Below are 24,754 nucleotides of genomic sequence, written 5' to 3' on the forward strand. Positions count from 1 at the left end.
AAACTTCTGATGTGTTTTGTAACATATCGAATCACTGATGGCCAGACTGAAGACTGTTTTGTATGTCTGTTTAACCTACCCAATAACTTTTGATTCATGTTCACGTAATTCCTTCTGCTCCTGTTTTTCTGAGAGTTTTCGTTGTGCCCATTCTTTCTTTCTTTTGGCTAGCTTTTCCTTAAATGAAAAGGTATTTAACATTGAACTTTTAATCGATGTTAATGGGGGTTTAATGTATTACTTCTCTGCACTGACCAAGCAAATGAAGACAGGAATGTTTGTAAATTTGATTGGTAAAAACCACATTAACCTACCAATCAAAAATCTTTATACAGAGGAGAGGAGAGGAATGGGGTTTAACTTCCACTCGACACAAACTAGGTCATTTCGGGTCCAACACATGGTTCAATTTTATTTCAATAATTTGCTTGCCCGTGGGGGTCTTTAGCAGTGGGAGGAAACTGGAGGATCCGGAGAAAACCCACGAGGTTGGACAGGCGACCCTACTCCTTGTCACGTACAATCGGGGAATCAAAACCCTGCCAGTTGACTCAATGGCAGACCGTATGATACAGCATGCACGTGCTAACCATTCGGCCATCCAACCCCCCTGATGTTAATGGGGGTTTAATATATTACTTCTCTGCACCGCGACAGAAAGTTTGTAAATTTGATTGGTCAAAACCACATTAACCTACCAATCAAAAATCTTTATACAGATTGCACTGAAAACTCAATAGTGTTATGCACTAACCATTAGTTTTTCTTGTTGCTTTCTCCTTCCCTCTTCTTGACTTTCACTAAGTTCAACTATCTCTCTTTCATGTTGTTTTAATATTTTCTGAACTTCGGATTCTTTCATTCCTATCATTAAAAACATTGGTTTCAATCTAACAGTGATTTTAATCAACAACACTGGTTTTAAACGTCATTTGTTCATCAACAATACAGATTTTCTATCCAAAACATTCATTTTTAATCAGCAATATAGACTTCAATTGTAAACCTTTATTTCTATTGATAAGCCTTAGACATTTTCTGAAGAGCACCACCCCGGGAAGAACAAGTGTATGGAATCAGTTACTGGTTAAAAAAGCAAAACAAAATTCAGATATGTATTTTAAAGATGCATTATGTAAGATTTAGATAAAGAGCTGGTTGATCTTGATATAATAGTTCATACATATTAAAAAATGAATATATTGAAAATTTCGTTCAAATTACTTTATTCTGAGCAAATTTATGGGTGTTTGAAAATTGTTTACTATCCTAGCAACAGTACTAGACAAGCGTGATTTAGTCTTGACTATCCATTTCATTGTTAAATTTTAATATCCAGAAGGCATTTTAATCCATTTAAATCTCTGCCATCCGATGATTTAGAGAGTTGATTATAGGCTTGTCATGTAAATAAATGTCTAAATAATTATTTATATTACCTTTGAAGTCATAAAAAAAGATATGCAATAGAAAGATTTAGCTCTTACATAATGTCTCTTTAAGTACTGGTTATAGTTGGCCAAAAAGAAAATCATTTGAAGCCAAAAAAAAACACCTGCAATTGGCAGATTTAGCTTTTACATAATGCATCTTTAATTAGATTGCTCTTACCTTCATCTTGTAATTTATCCAGTAAGTTTTTCTCCATCTGATATAATTCATCCTTTGTTCTTTCAGCAAGAATATCTCGAGCTTTTTCTAACTGTTTAGAGTGATCGCTATCAAGTTCGTTCTCAACGTTACTTAATTCAGCACGATGTGTCGATCTCAGTCTCAACTCTCCTTCCAATACAGATACAGGATCTAATAAAAACACACAGAAAGCATTTCATTAAACTAACAATCCAGATAGAGAAATTGGGCTTAATAGCCACTCTAAATATAAACTAGATAATTTCGGGACTAACATATGGTTCAATTTATTTCAATAATTTGCTAGCGCATAGGGGTCTTTAGAGGAAACCAGAGGACCCGGAGAAAACCCACAAGGTTGGACAGGCGACCCTATTCCTTGTCACATACTATCGGGGAATCAAAACCACGCCAGTTGACTAAATGACAGACCTTCTGATACAGCGGGCACACGCTAACCATTCGGCCACCCAACCAGCCTGGATTTCATTAAAGTAACAATATAGAGATAGAGAAAACGGGTTTAATGGCCACTCTAAAAAAAAAAAGCCTTTAGCTGTCGGAGGAAACCGGTGGGTTTGGAGAAAACCCACAAGGTTGAACAGGCTACCCTACTCCTCTAGTGGTTTAACGCATGCATATGAAATCATAAAGTCTGATTGAGTTAAGTGGTGTGGTTTCAATTCCCGGCTTATATACAAGGATTAGAGAAAGAGAGAGAAATGGGGTTTAACGTCCACTCGACACAAACTAGGTCATTTCGGGACTAACATATGGTTTAATTTTATTTCAATAATTCGCTTGCGCATTTGGGTCTTTAGCAATGGGAGGAAACTGGAGGACCCGAAGAAAACCCACGAGGTTGGATACAAGGAGTAGGGTTACATGTCCAACTTCATGGCGTTAAATTACTAGAACACCCAATCCCCACTTCGTCAGTCAATATAATTCAGATTATGTCTAGACATTTTATTGTGTAAAAACATAATCTACAATGGCCATTTACAGCTGACTGAATCTTAAAACGTTACACAATTTCTGAAAAACACTACAGTTTAAATTACTAGAACACCCAATCCCCACTTCGTCAGTCAATATAATTCAGATTATGTCTAGACATTTTATTGTGTAAAAACATAATCTACAATGGCCATTTACAGCTGACTGAATCTTAAAACGTTACACAATTTCTGAAAAACACTACAGTTTAAATTAGCTGAAAACCGTAAGTAGCCTTTCTTTACTTCAATGATGTTACTTCAGGGATATTATCTGAGTGTTCTTCAGAGCTTAAATTCCAAAATAAGAAACGTATTCACTATAAAAAAAAACAACTTATAGGTGCTTTCTTTAGGTCACACAATCAATGGTAATGTTACCCTTCTTATGCAACAGTAAGGGCAGGGGTGATTCCTGGATGATGTCTACTATGGCTGATGTGGAAAGTGGGTCTAGTCATTCAGATGGTACAAAAAACTGAGGTCTAGCTGTTTACAACTTAGGTGGACTTAACAGTTGGAATTAAAAAAAACGTCTCTCTTGTGGCAAAATTCTTGCGTTACACGGCACTAGGAAAAATGATTTATAATATAAATAATAATAATTGTCTGACCTATTGGACCTTCTGTCTGCTGTTCTTTACATCGTTTGTTATATTCAACCATTTCTTCTTCTTGTCGCTTTCTCTAAAAACACAACAAACAAATAATGTCACATAGACATGTGAATTTAGTTATCCCTCAAACTTTCCCAATACATCATTTCACATTTTCACTCTTTTATGACAAGTGCCCTCAGGTACAGAAATAAAATGAAACAGAGTTTAACGTCCTGCAGTTATGCTCCGAACTGGGCTAATGAAGACGAGCATACGCCATACAGTGTGCTATGAGGGAAATTTTGCCCCGAGAGAGGCTCTATGGCCTACTCTTATATCGAATTCCAACTGTCAAGGGATCTTAAAAGTGCATGCCAATGTGTATACAGGACCTCCGAACAACTAGACAGCTGTCCTTGTCAGACCCCTCTGTCCTGCATCACTGACAAGGGTGAACGACGCCGGAAAATCAGGATGAACTTTCTCGGCCAATGCAGGGATCGAACACCTGACCTCCAGGCTAGCGAGCCAGCGTCTTACAAACTTAGCCACCCTGACCTCCAGATACAGAAAGAGAGAGAGAGAAATGGGGTTTAACGTCCACTCGACACAAACTAGGTCATTTCGGGACTAACATATGGTTTAATTTTATTTACATAATTCGCTTGCGCGTAGGGGTCTTTAGCAGTGGGAGGAAACCGGAGGACCGGGAGAAAACCCACGAGGTTGGACAGGCGACCCTACTCCTTGCCACGTACAACCGGGGATTCGAAACCACGCCAGTCGACTCAATGACAGACTTTATGATACAGTGCGTGCATGCTAACCATTCAGCCATCCAACCCCCAGATACAGAAAGAGAAAGAGAGAAAGAAATCATTCTACAAAGATAGATTTTCTTTATAAAAATTGCATGTAAATCATTTTGCAATAACCTCCCTCTATTAATAGAAATACATTTTTTTAAACAACCCAATTTTGTCTGCGATATTACTTAGGTGGTAGCGGATGTTAAACATACATTATGCAAGAGCTAAATCTGCCTATTGCAGGTCTTTTTTCGGCCTGAATTGATTTCTAAATTTTTAATTAGATATTAATTAACTTATCCAGGCCATAATCAAGTCTTGATGTCATCGGATTTCTCCGATATTAAATAGATTAGAACAGTTCAGCCATATTTTGAGTTAAGCTAAGGAAGGAGGAGCAAGACTTAGGTTCGAACAACCAGTACGGTGGTTGAAATTATTGCACACTTCTTGTCAAACCTTCAAAGGCTAATATCTTCGCTCACAATAGAGTAATTTGAATGAAATTTTCCAATTATTAATTTTACATTATCTATTTTCGAACTATTATAGCAAGAATGGCTAGCTCTTTACCTAAATCTTACATAATGTATCTTTAAATAAAGCTATTTCACACACATTTAAACAACGTTGATCACCAAATCATTTTTTAAAAAAAAAGGCGCATTTCTACTACAGCCACATGTTAAATGGAATTTTCCCTCACCATGGCACTCATTTTTTCTTGTTTTAATAAAGAAAGTTTTTTATGAAGTTCCATTTCCTGTCGAGTTTTTTCTTTCTCCATTTTCTCTTTCACGACCAATATATCATTTTTCATATCTGCGATAAATTCTTCAGCCAATTCTGACGAAATTTTACCTTGTCTGAAAACAAAAAACATAAAAACTATTAAAGCCAATAATCACAGAGCCTAAAACTTGAGACATTTATATTCCACAGAATCACCTCTTTGTTGGGAGTGAAAGTCAGGAGGTCTAGTTGTCTACTGCCCCTGTCAGACCGTGGTGGCGTCTTTACTGCGCTGTGGCAACCTTGTGCATTTTCTGGTCGCCGGCAAACGTGAACACAATGCGCAAAAATGTGACCACTTGGAAAAAGTCGTGTTCTCAAAGCTTTCCAGTTTAGATCACAGAACCTTGGCATTTGTTTTGAACATGCTCAAAACAAATGCTGTGACTCGGCAATCATTGGCGACCATGGTGACCACAGCTGGCGTTTCCACCACGCTTATGGCAATCTTAATGCCCTCTAAAACCATTTTCCGTTGCCGTAGCAGCAAAGTAAAGACACCTCCCCGGTCTGACGGGGGGTATTAAGCGTGCACTCTGGATCATAAGGTCTGTCATCGAGTGGAGTGACATGGTTTCACCTGTCCACCCTCATGGGCTTTCTCCAACAGCTAAAGAGAATTACTGAAAGAAAATTGAACCATTCGTTTGTCCCATAATGGTAATTTCTAACCACTTTCTATACATACTAAACATAAGTTTAGAATACTGACTACTTACACAATTAAATGACAAAAACTGTCATTACTTAAAGAACTAGCTTCATTAGTCAACGGTATCAGCTTACCAGTGATATGGTCCAGTTTTCTTTATGAGTCGCCTACGGGTCCTTAGTAGAGGAAACCCACAAGGTTGGGCAGCCATCCCTTCTCCTTCTCATTATAAAGCTGTGGGTCACTACCCAACTTGGCTCAATGACAGACCGTATGGTCTAAATAGTGAATGACAGATAAATAGACAGAGATGATGACAATATATGACCATGTTAAAATGTAAAATAATATTGTATACAAACTTGTTTAATTTGTTGATGTCATTAACTTGATGTCCAGCCATTGTATTCAACATATCACTTAAATCATCTTCTTGATATTCCTATAAACAACAATAATAAACATCACATTTACACTCTACATATATACCAGTCAGATATTCCTATAGACAACAATAATAAACATCTAACCATTATGCAATTATTACAGTTACAACATTCAAATCTAAAAATAAATCTAATCTTCTTGATATTCCTTTAATCAACAATAATAATCATCTAACCATTATGCAATTATTACAGTTACAACATTCTAATCTGAAAATATATATGGCGTTTTTACGAGAAACCGATTAGGGCTAATCGATTTGCATTTCCTTTCCAAACACGGCAAAAATTATCCTAATCGGTTCCACCTAATTGTCGTATTTACCATGACGATTTGCCAAATCGATTATACAAATCTTCCAACTTGCTCGCCTGCTGGATTGAAGATTCGATTTCCAAGATGGCGTCCCCAACGAGGGACACGACGTGCCCAACGTTAGTTCATTTTCTTTTGAAATATGAATGTTAAAATATGAATATTATGGACATTCCTAATAAAAATACGGGGCATTTGGGGATAGTCAACTGGTACAACTTCTCGTTTTTATTTTTGGGAGGTGTCACCAAGAACAGAATAAAGAAAAGTGAATTTTTTTTAACATTTTTCCTCAATTCTTCAGTCTTCAGCCATCTTGCAAGAACTCATTGCGTTTACGAGAACTGATTCGAAGACCAATTCGAGACTTATGTCTTTGTACAAAACGAGATAGGTAATCGAAACTGATTTGTTTTCTCGTAAAAACGCCTATAATCTTTGAATGCAAGTTGATTGTGTGAATTATTTAAACTGAAATATAGCACAGTTTACAGCAAAACATTGTATAAACAGCACTCTTACTGTAGAACATTTTATAAACTGCATGGTTTACAGCAGAACATTGTATAAACAGCACAGTTTACAGAAGAACATTGTACATGTAGAAACAGCATTGTTTACAGCAGAACATTGTATAAACAACATTGTTTACAGCAGAACATTGTATAAACAACATTTTTTACAGCACCACATTGTATAAATCGAAGAATACAGCAACCATGTGTTTTATTTAATTATTATTTTCTGTCCAAATACATCTTTCCCAATTATATAGCTTGCAATATTAATGTACCAGATCAGTATCAAAATTTGAGATTATTTCCCATCATTTCAAATAAATTCTAAAAGCTTACACTGGCTTGAGCCAAACCTCTTCTTCTGGTCAGCTTTTCTTCTAGGGTCATTCGCTGTCGTGAAATTTCTTCATCATACATTTTTTGTATCTCGTCCTGTTGTCGTTTATGTTCTTTTAGCAACCAATCAGCTTGTTTCTGCATCAACCCGCCATTTTGGACAACATCACTGATTATTTTCTGCTGAACTTCTTTTATACCAAGTCGTTTTCTGATTCCAAATTCCTGAAAATAGAAAATGAGAATCATGATATTTGTGGTGGTCAAGTTATTTATTACCTTTTGCTCAATTTTTACAAGGGGTATGGTGCTCGATCATTGTTGAGCATGTGCACTTTATATCTTAAGTTCTGTCATTGCTCCTGAACTAAGACGTGACAAGGAGTAGGGACGTCTGTCTACCTTGTGGGTTTTCTCACACAAAAGTGAATTATTGAAATAATATTTTACCATATGTTAATCCTAAATTGACTAAACTGGTTTTGAGTAGACTTAAACTCCATTTCTCTCTCTCTTTCCCTCCCTCAATTTTTGCCAACCTTATCAGTCTTAATTTCATAAGATAAATATTCATCCTTCTATCACTCACTTGTTCATCCTTCTATCACTCATTATCAACTGACCTTTCTAAGTTTTTCTGCCTCTTCATTCTGTTCTAAAGCTAAAACGTAGGTCATCTCATTCTGTTCTGTTTGATGTTGTTTCTCTAATAAACTTAAAAAATCTTCAGTTTCCTAAAACACAGAAATATATATATATATCCATAAATATAGTATCCCTCCACATGAGAATGATGCTCTACCAAGAAACCTTGTGAAGATGCTCTATTATTATCATACTTTAGTTAATAATGACAAATTGAAATGAAATTGGGTTTAAAATTTTATTTTTCTACACCAACCAGGCTAATGAAGAGAGACATAAGTCAAGCAGTTAAAATTGATTTGACATGAGCTTGTTATTGTATTCATATATATATATATATATATATATATATATTGTGTAAATAGATCAATGAAAGTAATAAAATAATGTTTATTTATGACAGGAGTTTTTCCCAAAAGAGGCACTACAGCCTACACTTACGTATTTCCATGTTCAACTGCAAGGGTTTCGTTAACATGCTGCTATCGATTTGTACATAATGATAAAGATCATTGTAGTAATCACTGTCAGACTTACCAAGTCTCTCAGTAGCGCCAGGAGTTTCCCTGGTATGTGACTCAACCTCCATCCTCCCAAACGAGAACAAAAAAATCATACTTTCCTTTAAAACGATTCTTATTTCAAAATATCATGTCCATGATAAATGAGGAGAAAATAGGCTCTAATGAGAGTCCCATGAATAACTTTAGATATAACTACACGCTAGATGGATTGCCATTATAACCACCAGTTTCAGAGAGCAGAAACCCAGCCTACTTACAGAAATAGACGTTACGCATTCTTAGAGTTGACTGACCCAGAAGTTCCTCCTGGTGTGTTAAGGGCTGATTATAGTAATAAATCAACAATTAAAACCAACCTTTTCCGATAATTCTGATGTTTTTTCTTCCACTTCTATCTTCTGTAAGTTATGTCTATGAAGCATCTCACCAACTTTTTCCTGTAATATAATTGAGTTTTGAAAATTATTACCAGATATTCTAATGATTGCTCAGTGAAAACGGTCCTGGCTCACTAACCAAGTTCAATCCTCATTTTACTTACTATAATTTTGAAAGGCTGAAGCCTAGGGCCTCAAGATATATTGGGCCTCTGGCCAATGTGTATAATATCTTATGTCATTACATTATGTCTTAAAACACACTTTCATTTTCCTTAAGTCATAAGGGCGGGGGATCGAGTAAAGTCCTGACTCACTAACCAGGTTCCATCCTGATTTTACTCACCTTAGTGAGCCCAATGCCACATTTTTTACACTGTCATACGCTATTATTACACATTCTATATTCTTAAACAATAGTCATCATTCTGGGCTTTACTCAATTGTGTTTAAAACAGACCTTCATCTTCCTCTAGTCGTGTGGGTCGGGAATTGAAGGTTCCGTCCTGGTTTTACACACCATAAGACTCAGTTCCGGATTTACATAGGGTCTCAAGATCTAGGGGGCCTCCGACCAAGGTGTATAACATTTATGACGCTGTCATAAGCCTTTCGGGCACACATTATAGTCTAATTATCCGTCATCATCCTCCGCTTTGCTATATTGTGTTTAAAACACAATTTCAGTGTGGGGGATTGGGAGGGGGCCTCATAAGTGGAATAGCCTAGGGCCTGGTCCCTCTTCATTTTTTTTATAAACAATATCTTTATTCAGGTTGTCTGAATGGGATTGGGGAACTGGCTTAACCTATGTAAAACCCCTCTCCCTAAATAATTTATATATATATATGTATATATATATTATTAATGCAAATGGGTGTATATTATACATAGTTAAAATGGCAAACACATACATATTATATTAATATAATAAAATGTATGAAAATGTACAGAATATATAGTAGTTAATTATTATACATATACAAGCATAGTAACAATTTTTTTAAATTTTTAATAAGAAGCAACATTAGAGAGACAATCTCCCGTCAAAAGGCAAAACCTAGTAACTCACTTTTTTTTTATCAAAACTGAGTTAGGACCAAATTTGTAGTTACTAGGGTATGTGTCTCCTGTTGTTGTACTAGATATTCCAATCTTTTGATTTTGTAAGCAGTTACACCCATGACACAACCTAGCAACTTTCTTCATTTGCCTAGTATACCACAGCAAAACCTAGAAACTCAATATTCAAATCAATGAATGAGCTGGCGTTTAATATTCATTCATTACGTTTTCCTTTGTTTTCTCAAAATAAGAAAAAAGTGAGTTACTAGGTTTTGCCTTTTGACGGGAGCAATCCAAAATTATACTGATTTAGCCTAGGGCCCATTGATTTCATCAGCCGCACCTGTATTTACGATTTTACTCACCCTATTTCTGGCACACAATCTAACCAGAATAATTTCCATTTCCTTTTTGTAATCGTCTTGTAATTTTCTCTCCAAATCTTTCATGTTATTGTTGAGATTGTTAATAGTCTGATCGTGGGTTTGTTTTGTGATGTCACCATTCTGCATCATACCTTGTATCAACATGGTACTTGCCTGTACAGCGGCGTCATTCTGTTCTTTCTCGATGTCCGTATCCACGTAAATCGTCGAAACGATATCTAAACTGTTTAGGAAAATTATGGAAATTCATTAATAATATTTTGTTGTTGTATATTACTAGCTATTAATTTTCAAAGAAACTTACGATGGGAGGGGGGTGGGTGGGGTGGGGAGGGTCAGATATTCCCATTAGGCTTATGAAGACGAGTATAATTCATGCAGTGTGCTTTGAGGAAAATCTTACTCTTATTATTGAAAACTTGACTGATTATAAGAATCTATAACACTGTAACCCAGGTATCATTTGATCTTGTGTATCTAGCACTAATTTCTTTCACATTCGTTTATTATAGCTAACACCAGGATCAAACCCGGGATATGGTTAGAGGAAGAGAAAGACCAGGGTTAACATCCAATTAACATTCAACTCAGTCTTCTTGACCAGTTTTCCTGTTTTAATTTCAACTTACTTGTCAATTTCTCTGAACATCTGAAGTTTATCTTTTAGAGACAGGATGTACACAATACTATCATCTGGTCCAATCAAACTGTAAATAACATGTTGCACTTAAAAATAACATGTTGTACTTGAAAATAACATTCTGTAAATAACATTCTGTAAATAACATGTTGTAATTGTAAATAACATGTTATAATTGTAAATAACATGTTATAATTGTAAATAACATTCTGTAAATAACATGTTATAATTGTAAATAACATTCTGTAAATAACATGTTGTAATTGTAAATACCATGTTGTAATTGTAAATAACATGTTATATTTGTAAATAACATTCTGTAAATAACATGTTGTAATTGTAATGTATATAAATAACACATTTTAATTGTAAAAAACACATTTACATTTCTAATAACCCTTTGTTATATGAGATTATAGGTTTTAAAAATCTTTTTAGCTAACCTGTAATCTTTGATTGTATTAAAACCTTTTTTAATGGCATCTTTGGCATCCAAAACAATCTTTTTACCTGTCTCTTTCATCTTCATTTTCTACAAGATAAAACAATGAAAGGTTGGAATTCAATTCTCTCTCAATTATAATAAACAGTTTAAATTAAATTCTTTCTCAACTGGTTAACAAATCACAATCTTATCTGCATAATTCTGACCCTCAAGTCTTTGAACTTTGAGTCATCTTGAGTGATATAGCATCCTTTTAAAACTATAAAATTGTGGTGGGGTTTAATGTTCACTCGACGCAAACAAGGTCATTTCGGGACCAACATATGGTTCAATTTTTATTTCAATAATTCGCTTGCACGTAGGGAGGAAACAGGAGGTCCCAGAGAAAACCCACGAGGTTGGACAGGCAACCCTACTCCTTGTCACATACAACTGGGGAATCGAAATCACGCCAGTTGACTCAATGACAGACCATATGATGATACAGCATGCACATGCTAACCATTCGGCCACCCAACCCCCCGATTCAACTTGAGTGATTTTGCCTCCTTTTAATACCATAAAATTGTGGAAGTTGAATCTCTAATAAAGAGATATCAGTCCAAATAAGGTTCAGTAAATAAAAAAATATGATGAATTAAAAATTCTCAGTGTTCGGCTTTGTCTGTAGACAGAATATGGTCAAATCATTTTGATGAGGTAATTTTTCATCTGATTAAATCCATCCCAGGAGATCATGTAGAGAGAGCAATGGGGTTTAACGTGCACTCAACACAAACTAGTCATTTCAGACTAACACATGGTTCAATTTTATTTTAATCATATTTAGCAGGGTGAGGAACACAGAGAAAACCCACAAGGTTGGACAGGCAACCCTACTCCTTGTCACATACAAGCAGGGAATCAAAACCACGCCACTTGACTCAATGACAGACCTTACGATACCATGTGCACGCGTTAACCATTGCGCCAAAAGGCCCCCAAGAGATCATAAACAAAAATCGCAACTATTAGGTGACTTAGATTGAACCTAAATAGTTTTATGAATAAAAAAACAAGATTGTTGCCATAAAGTGATTTCAGATTGGACATAAATTGTTTAATTAATTAAATTGTTCACAATAACACAACTTTAAGGATTTACTTTACTACTTCTTAGCTCATTCTTGATCATTGCTTGATAAAAAGAGAGAAAAATGGGGTTAAACGTTCGCTCGACACAAACTAGGTCATTTCGGGACTAACACATGGTTCAATTTTATTTCAATAATTTGCTTGCGTGTAGGGGTCTTTAGCAGTGGTAGGAAACCGGAGGACCCATAGAAAACCTACTAGGTTGGACAGGCGATCTTACTCCTTGTCATGTACAACCGTGGAATCAAAACCATGCCAGTTGACTCAATGACAGACCTCATGATACATCCCCCCCTTCTCATTGCTTGATAAAGATATGCCGGTAACAGTATTGAAACGTTGCTGAAATTTCATTGTTCATAGGATACGGTTTCTTTCATAAAATGACTTACATCTATTTTTCCAGGAGATACAGCTGTGGCCATATAGCCGCGTTTCTTCATAAAATACACGATGATAAATACTATCAGTACAACCAACAATATACCTAGTATAAATGCCATGAAGAAACTCAGTGCTGTAAAACCATGCATGTATAATAACTGAAAAACAAAAATTACACATCACTGTAACGTTTTTATTGTTCATGTAAATAAATAAAAGCATCTAAGTCATGATTCCAGAAATATTTCAGTTAAGCATTGGGAAAGGGGTTTGACAAAGCATTTTGACTGTTCCCAGATCTCCCACTCATTTATAATAAATTACATAACTTTAAAAAAAAAAAAAAAAAAAAAATTATAGTTTTCAATTTCAAATGCATATTCCCATCATTTCTTTACTTCAATCCAGGCAAAGAAATATGGAGCAGAATTCACAACACAATTGCCATCTGTTACCATATTGTGAGTTACAATTCCATATGTTTTACCACATCTGGTAACATTTGTAAAATGTCAAAATGTTTACAAAACTAAAATGACTACAGGCTGCTTTAATATCAAAAATATGACTGTAAACTAGAAATTATAATGGAAATAAAACAAATTAAGAATTCAAACTACAACAGCCAATCTAAAGTATGTAAATAGTGACAACAAATTGTTAAACAAAACAACAAAATGAAATAAATAAAATATCTTACACTTTTTTTGATTTGTGATGTTCTATCAATACACACTTCAAGTTTCACAGGGGTATACATCACACCAGCATCCTGAAAAAAAAACCCACAGAAGAATCAGTGTAGAGAGAGAGAGAAATGGTTTTTAACATCCACTCGACACAAACTAGGTCAATTCGGGACTAACATATGGTTCAATTTTATGTCAATAATTCGCTTCCATGTAGAGGTCTTTAGCAGGGTTGGACAGGCGACCCTACTCCTTGTCACATACAACCAGGGAATCAAAACCACACCAGTTGACTCAATGACAGACCTTATGATACAGCGCGCACACGCTAACCATTCGGCCATCCAACCCATCAGAACCAGTGTAACATTAAAAACGCTAGGCCATATAAAACAAATAGTGTGGTTCTCAGATAATCACTGGTCAACTAAAAAGGGCTGCAAGACCCATTTTTATAAACAAAAATAAGAAATAACAATTTCATTACCGTATGTAAATGTTTTAGAAAGTAACTATATAAAAATAATTTGAATGAATCCAGAAAAGTGGAATACATTCATTTATCAAGTATACAACCTTCAGTAATGTTGTACTGACAAAACGAAATGAAATGAAATGAAATGGGGTTTAACGTACTATTGTTTTGCTCCAAACTGGACTAATGAAGATGGACATACACCATACAGTGTGCTATGTGAGGGAAATTTTGCCCGGATAGCGGCACTATGGCCTACTCTTATATTGAATTCCAACTGTCAAGGGATCTTTTACGTGCACGCCAATGTATACACGGGCCTTGGTTTTACATCCCATCCGAACAACTAGACAGCTGTCCTTGTCGGACCCTCTGTCCAGGATCAATGACTAGGGGGGAACCACGCCGGAAAATCTGGAAGAACTTTCTCGGCCAATGCAGGTATCGAACACCCAACCTCCAGGCTAGCGAGCCAGCGCCTTACCCACTTAGCCACTGTGACCCCCCACACACAAGCAGAGAATAGAAACCACGCCGCTTGAATTAATGATAAACCTTATGTGCCCGTGAAACTACCAGATCATCCGCCGCCCCCCCCCCCCCAGGAAATGCAAAGAGGCTTTAGAACTATCAACAAGAAAATAATTTCATAAAATATCACATCAAACACATATCTCCCTTCAAAAGGCAACACCTAGTAACTCACTTTTTTCTTATTTTGAGAAAACAAAGAAAAATTTAATGAATGAATATTAAACCCCAGCTTATGTATTGATTTGACTATTGAGTTACTAAGTTTTTCTGTGGCATACTAGGCAAATGAAGGAAGTTGTGAGGTTGTGTTATGGGTGTAACTGCTTACAAAATCAAAAATTGGAATATCTAGTACAACAGCAGGAAGCACATATCCTAGTAACTACAAATTATGTTGATGCTTGAGTGGGTAAAACAACATTAAGTAACTTACATCTGAAAATTGAACAGTTGTTACGTATGTTGAAACACCATCAGGTAAATCATGATATTCATCTTCTGGTGGCATGGCAAAATATTCTAATGTTCTACTGTCGTTACCTGTAAAATAAAAGACGAATTCTCGTAATTTGAAAAAGAAAGAAACGCGATGGGGTTTAACGACCTATGAGGCGTGTAATGAGAGAACTCTTGTCCGACTGCAGTGTTTCTGCCTACATTAAATTTAATCTGTCACAGATTCTTTTAAGTGCATGATGTCACATAATTTCAGCGTGATGTCACATAATTTCAGTGTGATGTCACATAATTTCAGTACGAGGACACATAATTTCAGCATGATGTCACATAATTTCAGCATGATGTCACATAATTTCAGCATGATGTCACCTAATTTCAGCATGATGTCACCTAATTCCTGTACAATGTCACCTAATTTCTGTATGATGCCACATAATTTCTGTATGATGCCACATAATTGGAGTATAATGTTGCATAATATAGAGCACTCCTTAATTCATACTGGATTTTTCACGATGTAACAAAACACCATCGCATAATACACGTACCTAATACGAAGCTGCGAGTTCGCGGAGTATGGTGCTGGCTCAATAATGAGGCAGTCAGGGATACGATCCAGTGTTTACATACACTTAAAGGGACAATAACATTCTTGCTGGCTTGACAGCTCCAGAAAATAAAAAATAGCCTTATTCTAAGTACTAGATTTGTTAGTGTCCTACCTGTTGTGTAAATTATCCATTAAATCATATTTTACTTGTCCAGAGGGTTCAAAAATATTTTTAAATCCAAGTAACATTTGAAAAGCTTTATGTCAGGCTTTTCAAATCATTTAGTTGAATTTTTCCAATTTTTTAAATTAGGTGTGTTAAGATCAAATTTGTATCATCAATTAATTGGAATATTGTAAAATAGTACAATTTGTTGACCAGAATAAAGATTGGGACATATTATTCAGTTACAACAAGAGTGGTATTGAGCCTTTAAACTTACTTGTGATATTGCCTGCAACATTCCACCGTATTTGGGAGCGACCATAGTTGGTTAAATTGGGTTCAAATATGCCAGGTTGAAAACCATTTCCAAGTTCTGCCCACAAACCTGCCGTCAAATCATCGTTAAATTGCACACTGTCTAAATATTGGCGGGTTGAGGTTGATTCGTGAATCAGAACGGTGCTGATCTTAACTACTGGGTTCTCAGGGCTACTATTAATTATCTGAAATTAAAAATCGTGAAAATGTGAATAAATGCAATTTCAACATCATATTCATTCATCCATTTTGGAGTTCAACATCCTGCTTTTCTGCTCCTACAGGGCTGATGAAGACAAGCATACGGTACACCATGTAATGAGCAATGAGGGAAATTTTGCGTTGACAGCAGCGCTAGGGCCTACAATTATATCGAATTGCAAACTGCCAATGGTTCTTTTATGTGAACGCAAACGGGTCCTCAGTTTTTCGGTTGGACAGGCGACCCTACTCCTTGTCACATGCAACCGGGGAATCAAAACCCTGCCGTTGACTCAATGACAGACTTTATGATACAGCGCGCACGTGCTAACAATTCGGCCACCAATCCCCCCAACCGGAGGAAGGCAAATAAAATGATTCTGACCTCTATTGACTTTTTGACCAGAACATCAGGTTCACCACTTCCAGTATCATTTATTCTGTATTCTACTTGAGACTTGGTTATCATGTCACTGTTTACAGGAATAGGATTAGTAGCTGCCGATCCGGGAATAACTGAATTGTTTGACACCAAATATACAACCTGTAAAAAAAAAAGAAAAATGTTCAAATTAAATTACAATGTCAAATTTAAACTACAAGTTTACTGTCAAGTTTAAACTACAAGTTTAATGTCAAGTTTAAACTACAAGTTTAATGTCAAGTTTAAACAAATTTACTGTCAAATTTAAACAACAAATTTACTGTCAAGTTTAAACATATCTACTGTCAAGATTAAACTACAATTTTACTGACAAGATTAAACTACAATTTTACTGACAAGTTTAAACAAATCTACTGTCAAGTTTAAACTAACAGTTTACTGTCAAGTTTAAATTACGATTTTACTGGCATGTTAAACTACAATTTACTGTCAAGTTAAAACTACAATTTTTGAAAAACAAACAAGCCGATGAATCTGTGTGTATCTAAACCTTGGCTTGGTCAAAAACATATTATATACAGACTAGTAAATCATATTGTCAGAGATGCTGGTAAGGGGAGCCAAACTGGGGTTCCTCCTATAAAAATTTATAATCTCAGGAAAAAAAAAGGCCAAAATATATCCAAATTATTGGGAAGGGGGATGGGAGAGAGAGATAAATGGGGTTTAACGTCCACTCTACACAAACTAGGCCATTTCGGGATTAACACATGGTATGGTTCAATTTTATTTCAATAATTTGTGTGCGCGTAGGGGTCTTTAGTAGTGGGAGGAAACCAGAGGACCCGGAGAAAACCCACAAGGTTGGACAAGCGACCCTACTCCTTGTCACATACAACCTGGGAATCGAAAGCAAGGGGGATGGGGATGAGACAGAAGATCTCCTGAAGATTCTTCTTGGACCATACAGCGTATGAACACTAGTCCACTAGTAGTGATTCAACCGTCTCTTGACCCTTGACCATTGACCTGGACAAAAACATCTAAAATCAGAAACCTTCAGCTGGCTCTGCTGGTTTCTTTAATACTTCTTCTTCTGTTAGTGATTACCAGCTATTTCTACCGATGGTGATATCACAGACAAGTTGCCATATTCTATAATGCTTAGAGCACGCACATGGATCTTCTGTCAGAGGAAGGCGTCCCTATCTCCAAGCCGCAAACGCTCACACCAGGGATCGAAACTATGACCACAAGCCAGAGGTGACCAGACAGCTAGAGAGAGAGAGAGAGAGAGAGAGAAATAGGGTTTAACGTCCACTCGACACAAACTAGGTCATTTCGGGACTAACATATGGTTTAATTTTATTTCAATAATTCGATTGCGCGTAGGGGTCTTTAGCAGTGGGAGGAAACCGGAGGACCCAGAGAAAACCCATGAGGTTGGACAGACGACCCAACTCCCTGTCACGTACAACCGAAGATTCGAAACCACCCCAGTTGACTCAATAATGACAGGTCTTATGATGGAGCGCGCCTGTGCTAACAATTCGGCCATCCCCCCTCCCCCAAGACAGCTAGAGCTAGAAACACAACATTTGAGATCACTAGGTCATCCCAGCCCTTTGATAGCCTACTCGGACATATTTAGAATATTTTGTATAGAGGCTGCTTCTTTTATAATCTATTAATATCTAAATAGTTTGTATAGTGACAGACTAGTGAATTTAATCCCCTTCGAATCTCCCAATATATCTCCCAATAGATGTTTCGAATTTCCAAATATGTTTCGAATCTCCCAAAATAAAATTGAATCTCCCAATATATGTTCAAATCTCCCAATAAATGTTTGAATCTCCCAATATGTTTTAAATCTCCCAATAAATGTTCGAATCTCCCAATATATGCTTTTATTATAGCGATATAACTTACATCTGCAATTAGAGGATTTCGACCAATTACAGTGGAAGGTAGATTTACGTTGTATGTGGTACAAACTGGCGTTATACTGATCTGACCCCAGCTCAACCCAACCAGACAATAACACAGTAATATTAACAATATCTTCATCTTTACCATCTTATTACGACATTTTATCTAAAAAAAACAACAACAGAAAATGATGTAGACAATAAAACAAGAACAGGGGAAACAATTCAGTGGGTGATGAAGTAAATAATAATAAAATGCAATGATGTGTTACAGTCTATTTTTCTACACCAACTGATCTAATGAAATGAAATGGGGTTTAACGTCCTACTGTTCTGCTCCTATATATTGGGCTAATGAAGATGGGCATACGCCATACAGTGTGCTATGAGGGAAATTTTGCCCGGGCAGCGGCACTATCGCCTACTCTTATATCGAATTCCAACTGCCAAGGATCTTTTACGTGCATTCTAATGTATACACGGGACCTCAGGTTTTCGTATCATCCGAAGGACTAGACAGTTGTCCTTGTCAGGCCCTCCGTTCTGCACCAGTGACAAAAGGAAAACCACGTCGGAAAATCAGGATGAACTTTCTCGGCCAATGCAGGGAACTGATCTAATGCAGTCTGCTCTGCTATGCACCAGTGATTACACAGGTAGCCCATGCATGGTTTTATGGTAATCGGCTGATTCGAACCATGGCTGATTCGGACCACATTCTTGGCTGATTTGGACCATAAGGCTCATTCGGACCATTATTTGAATGACGAGAGTACTTGAAACATGTTTGCATATATTTAATAATAGGACAAAATTTTCATTTAGTCATATAATAGCAATGCAAAAGCTCGCTAGTGGCACCATTCATACTATTTTTATCAACGTCAAAAAAACTGACCGTAAAATGTGTCGTTTTTGTTCCGTGACTTCAGGTAGTTGTATGAACACTAACATTGACGACTTTGCGCTTTTCATGTTGAGACGAAAACAGAGTTTGTGTCGAGTGTGTTTTTGACATTCAGAAACGTAATTTACGGCTTATTTCTTATATTTTAAAAAAAAAAAAATTTTCAGGACAAGGCAAAAACGGCGCTGATCACTGAGAGTAAACATATTTTCTCATAGAAAGACCTCTTTATCATAGGAAATAAATTATATAGCCCAAATTTTAAAATTCCAATAACTAGTTAATGGTTGGATGGATGTTTCCTGAAAATTTGATGCCTACCGGTATATCTTCAATGGTTGCTGAGAAATTAATTTCGGTCACTTTTTTTGCAAATTTGAAAAAAAAAGTGTATACTGACATCAATCAATTTTGGGTCATAAAAGTGCAATAACATTCTTATTTCTTAATCGATTTTGAAATTTTGGGGGGTTTCTTAAATGGGAGAGGGGTTGGAAAACTAGTAAATATTCAATTTTAGTCAGATTAAAAAATTTAAAAAAGCTTTAGCATTTCTACATATAATACATTTTCCACAATGCTACCGAATGGTGGTCCGAATCAGCCTAGAATGTGGTCCGAATCAGCTTTAGTTTTGGTCCGAATCAGTAATGGTTCGAATCAGCTTGGTTTCGGTTTTATATGTCATCCAAACAAAATAAGACATTTTTTCATAGACAGGCACTACATTGCATGTATATCCTGTACTGTGCACTGACACAGAAAACTAGGCTGGAAAATCCTCAGAATTTTTTGCAGGACCTCCTTATTGAGGGATATAATATTCAGATACAAATACTTGAAATAGATGACAGCTAGAAGTAGAAGTCATACATATAATGCAGATCTTAATTAAAATTATACAATCATATCAAAAAAACAATCAATAAATAAATAAAAAACATAACAATTGAAAATGTATCTCTTAATATTCATGACAAATTCCATTTTTATTTTTTTTTTTATTTAAGGCAGCAGTCCCTTTAATTTGTATGTACGGTTCGTTATACATGTAGTACGGTATTGTAACTCGACTATAGTCTTAACAGTAAAATTCACCGACCCATATAAACAACAGGGTTCACATTATAAGCTTAATTCCTACACAAGAATATCCATCACTTCTAGCACAGAATGATTTTGTAGAAAATTACTGAAAGACACTTACAAATTTAAGAAGATTTCGACAAAATTCATGGCACTGGCTGTCAAATAACCCGGTATAGCCTCAATCTATACGGTTTTTAGTTCCCCTTATCTTTCAACCAATCGCGTACCGTTATAACTCGGGAACCTCAAAACCGTCCTTCGCAACAACCTGGCATTATTTACCACAACAACAAATATGGCGACTGTTTTCCGCTGACATGTGCGTGCAAGAAAACAACAGTGATTATTGAACTGTTACCACCTATCTGATGAAAATTACGGAAATCAGGGATGCGTAGTGTTAAATACTGAACATGTGAATCCAATATTTTTTGTTATTATGATTAATATATAGTAAAGTGTGGCTAACAAAGTGCAAAGCGAGCGAACGAGCAAGCCGCTAACGGAAAGTCAGTGGAGCGGCAAGATCAAAGGCTAATTGGATTACAGGTGTTTTGGAAAGGTGTACGTTAATTTCTGTGTTTTAGGGAAATAAATTAAAGGGAAACGATGACGTCATGTACGACAGCATCTTATTGTGTACCTCTGACTGTTAAAGTAGAACAAGATGAATTCAGCGCTGATCCAGGATGGGTGGCAGGTGCGTTTGTATTAGGACTAATTCTTGGAGCAGGAATTGCAGGATTATGTGTGAGGCCTTGTCTTAGAGAGTGGGAAAAGAAAAAAGTAATTATATGTGTTTTATTTTCTTAATGTAGTACTAGTAGGCAATATGAGCATATTTTTGATCAAAGAAAAATGAAATATGGGGTAACGTCTAACTGTTCTGCGCGGAGGAATGGGCTAATGAAGAAGTATGCCCCTCACCCTCAAACCACAACATAAATCTAATACAAAAAATTATTGATTGATTGATAAAAGCCAGGATTCATAACATTTATACGAGTTTGAATTCCATGCAAGCTACAATATTGTGAAAGTTGAACCTCTGAAATACCAGCTAGAAAATAGTTAATTTCTCTTCGATATTTGATAGTGATGAATTAAAATTTTCGGAACTTTCAGCAGATGATATGCCATACGTATACTTTGGCGTACATGTAAAAGGGCCTTTGTTAGTTGGAATTCAAGCTGGGTCCAGGCAAAATTTCTCTCGTAGCACACTGTATGAGATACCAGTATGTCGGTCTTCATTGGCAGACCAGTAGGAGTTAAACTCCATTTCATTTACTCATTCATTCATTCATTCACTCATGATTCAGCATACTGCGCACAGCGATGCATCTTATTCATACCTCGAGAATACATCACTGCGCTAAATGACGTCCATTTAAAAACGCTCGTGTGATCATTTTGGGGTGGGACTTATCGTCCATTTTGAATAATTAGTGGACTATTTCGTGCTTCCGCTCTAATCCATTTGACATCTTTCATAGACACAATGGCTAAATAAACATATTAAATTTCATTCAGTATGAAAATAGATGAGAAATAAAAACTTCTAAAAATTTCTAAAGGCATACTCCATGTTTTCGACTAAAATCGTCGATGTAGGAATTAAAATGTCGGTTAATTAGGTTATGTCCTATTGTCAGGCGGAACTAACTGTAGAGAGGCAGCCTAAGTTTGGGATGATGATTCAGGTGATTAAATCTGAACTAGTAATAGGAAATTATCTACCCTTAATATTTTAGTTTTTTAAGCTGCTGAAAATTAAATATTGTCAGAAAAATGAATGATCAGATTCTACGACTTTTGATCCCACATTTGCATTTATTATAGGATAGGACTATCGGTATTCATTTATTTATTTTTGATCGAATCTCTTCCTTCGCTATTACAGTACATGTAGATCATTGTCATTAATCCATGTATATTTACTATAGATTATGTCATTTTTGATGGAATCTGTTCCTGGAATCTGTTCCTTAGTAATTACATGTACCGGTATATCATTTTAAATAATTAAAACATTAGAAAACTAGAAAACATTATTTAATTTATTAATCCATATGTGCCATACATGTACATCATGTATTACATGTAGATTACTAAAAAAGTTAATTGTTTTGATAGCGTCAAGATGCGGAGAAGGGTAATATAGCAAGCAGTCATTTAGAACCAGTTGTTACAAAACAGATAAAAGATGGTGAAAAGGTAATGTATTCTTGTAATATTTTTTCTGTAGTTGAAAAATGTTGGAAATCTTTTTTAAGGTCCAGGGTGGTACCAGTAGATGTATATTACTATATTAGGGAATTACAAACAGTGCATCTGCATACATGTACATGTACATGTACTTGCACCAGGGCCCAAAGGTTTGCAAACCTCGCCAAATGTGTGAAATAGCTTTATTTAACATCTGCACTCCACCGAAGTGATATCGCAGACAAGCCAAATTGCCAATTTGGGAGATCTATTTATATATGGGAACCTATGTTCGTTGCTTTTGCGATGTAATTGATTAACACATAATCATTGTTTCCTTAAAGATACATTATGCAAGAGCTAAATCTGCCAATTGCAGGGCTTTCTTTAGGCCTGAAATGTTATCTTAATTATTAATTAGACATTTATTAACTTATCCAGACCATAATCAACTCTCCATGTCATCACTAGCTTGCGATATTTACTGGATTAGAACCTGGTCTGCTGCTGCTGATTAAATAAAAAAAATGGATAATCGTGTCTATGTTTTCTATTATACCGACTTTAGTAATGATGATCGAGGCTAGGCCCAAAATTCAATCGCTAAAATCTCGTTTCGTGATTTAATCATGAAATGGATAATAGATACTATATTTTTTATCGTAATGACTTTAGTTTTGAGGATCGAGGCTAGGCCGAAAATTCAATCGCTAAAATCTCGATTTAGGGTGGATCAATTTAACTGAAATTTCCAGCAAATTCCCTTTGCATTATCTAGTTTTTAACTCTTATAGTGAGAACTGCCAGCTTTTTATCTAATCCACATAATGTATCTTTAACTGGCTTGTTTTTGTTAATTAGGTTATTCAACCTTTTGTAATACATGTACATGTAGGTTTGATTGTATCATTGCTTGATAGGAATGGAAATACCCTGATTGAAACTTTGTGCACAGTTAATAAATATAGTGAATAAGATCCTTCATTAAAGTTTTCTGTATTGTACATGTAATTAACTACATACATGTACAAGTACATCTATTCAGATACAAAAAAAATCCCAAAAAACGGAACTGTTATGAAAATGAATTTCTTTCTATCTTTGATTGCCCAAGAGATCAAATTTACACCAGAATTGCAATGCTGATGTAATTAACGAAGGCTGTGTCTAGATAAAACATTTGAGTTTTTTTGTTTTGTAAGGTTGCAATACAGTTGGTACATGAAGATACATGTATATAGAGAGAATACCTTACAGACATTAAACATTAAATTTTTATTAAAATAAAACTTAGCTGCTTGACAAAATTTTATGCACTCAATTTCACCTTTTATTTTGCTGTTTGTACATGTACATGCATATGTACAGGTTGTGATTTTCATTAGCCATCTTTTTTTTGGCAGCTCCACATGACATGGGGCGGGTGAATGGCCGAATGGTTAGCACAAGCGTGCCATATAATAAGGACTGTCATTGAATCAACTGGCGTGGTTTCGATTCCACAGTTTTACATGACAAGGAGTAGGGTCGTCTGTCCAACCTTGTGGGTTTTCTCCATGTCCTCCGGTTTCCTTCCACTGCTAAAGACCCCTACGCGCAAGCGAATTATTGAAGTAAAATTGAACCATATGTTAGTCCCGAAATGACCTAGTTTGTGTCGAGTGGATGTTAAACTCTCTCTCTCTCTTTCTCTCTCTCCCCCACATGACATTCTCCATATATATTGTTCAAATTTTAAATGAGAATTTCTATTTAGAATCTTGAGAAGAAGAAAGTAAAGAAAAAGAAAGGTGGACGTTTTAAACGACGGGGTGGTGATGATGAGGACGATGATGATGATGTTGATTACAAAGAGAAAGTTCAAGAGAGGATGCCCGAATTATCAAAAGGAATGGTTGACATCATGGCTCAAACAGAAAGGTAAAATTATTTGATGATGTTCAGATATAAATGAGATTTATTTTGAAGAAATGAACAATAATTGGGTATATAAAAAACTTAATGTTCTACTGTACCAGCTGGGACCTCGCTTTTTCATCCCATCCGAATGACTAGACAACTCTCCTTGTCAGGCCCTCCATCCTGCACCACTGACAAGGGGGAAATATGCTGGAAAATCCTGATGAACTTTCTCGGTCAATGCA

At 35.9% G+C, this 24,754-nt stretch overlaps 1 protein-coding gene across 1 annotated transcript; it reads right to left on the minus strand.

Moving 5' to 3' along the window:
• Nucleotides 1–742: 742 nt before the first annotated feature.
• LOC126815073 (uncharacterized) lies at nucleotides 743–20,600 on the minus strand. The gene is made up of 18 exons (XM_050540605.1): nucleotides 20,521–20,600; nucleotides 18,408–18,572; nucleotides 16,476–16,634; nucleotides 15,849–16,074; nucleotides 14,830–14,936; nucleotides 13,399–13,470; nucleotides 12,707–12,856; nucleotides 11,179–11,267; nucleotides 10,725–10,802; nucleotides 10,075–10,318; nucleotides 8,624–8,704; nucleotides 7,722–7,832; nucleotides 7,099–7,323; nucleotides 5,845–5,924; nucleotides 4,745–4,904; nucleotides 3,245–3,317; nucleotides 1,612–1,803; nucleotides 743–864 (listed from the first exon to the last, which is right to left on the minus strand). The coding sequence occupies exons 2-18, from the start codon at nucleotides 18,552–18,554 to the stop codon at nucleotides 743–745; spliced, it is 2,316 nt and encodes a 771-aa protein (XP_050396562.1). The 5' UTR covers nucleotides 18,555–18,572; nucleotides 20,521–20,600.
• Between the last annotated feature and the right edge of the window lie 4,154 nt (nucleotides 20,601–24,754).

The sequence above is a fragment of the Patella vulgata genome, chromosome 3 (assembly GCF_932274485.2).
Source record: "Patella vulgata chromosome 3, xgPatVulg1.2, whole genome shotgun sequence".
NCBI lineage: Eukaryota > Metazoa > Mollusca > Gastropoda > Patellidae > Patella > Patella vulgata.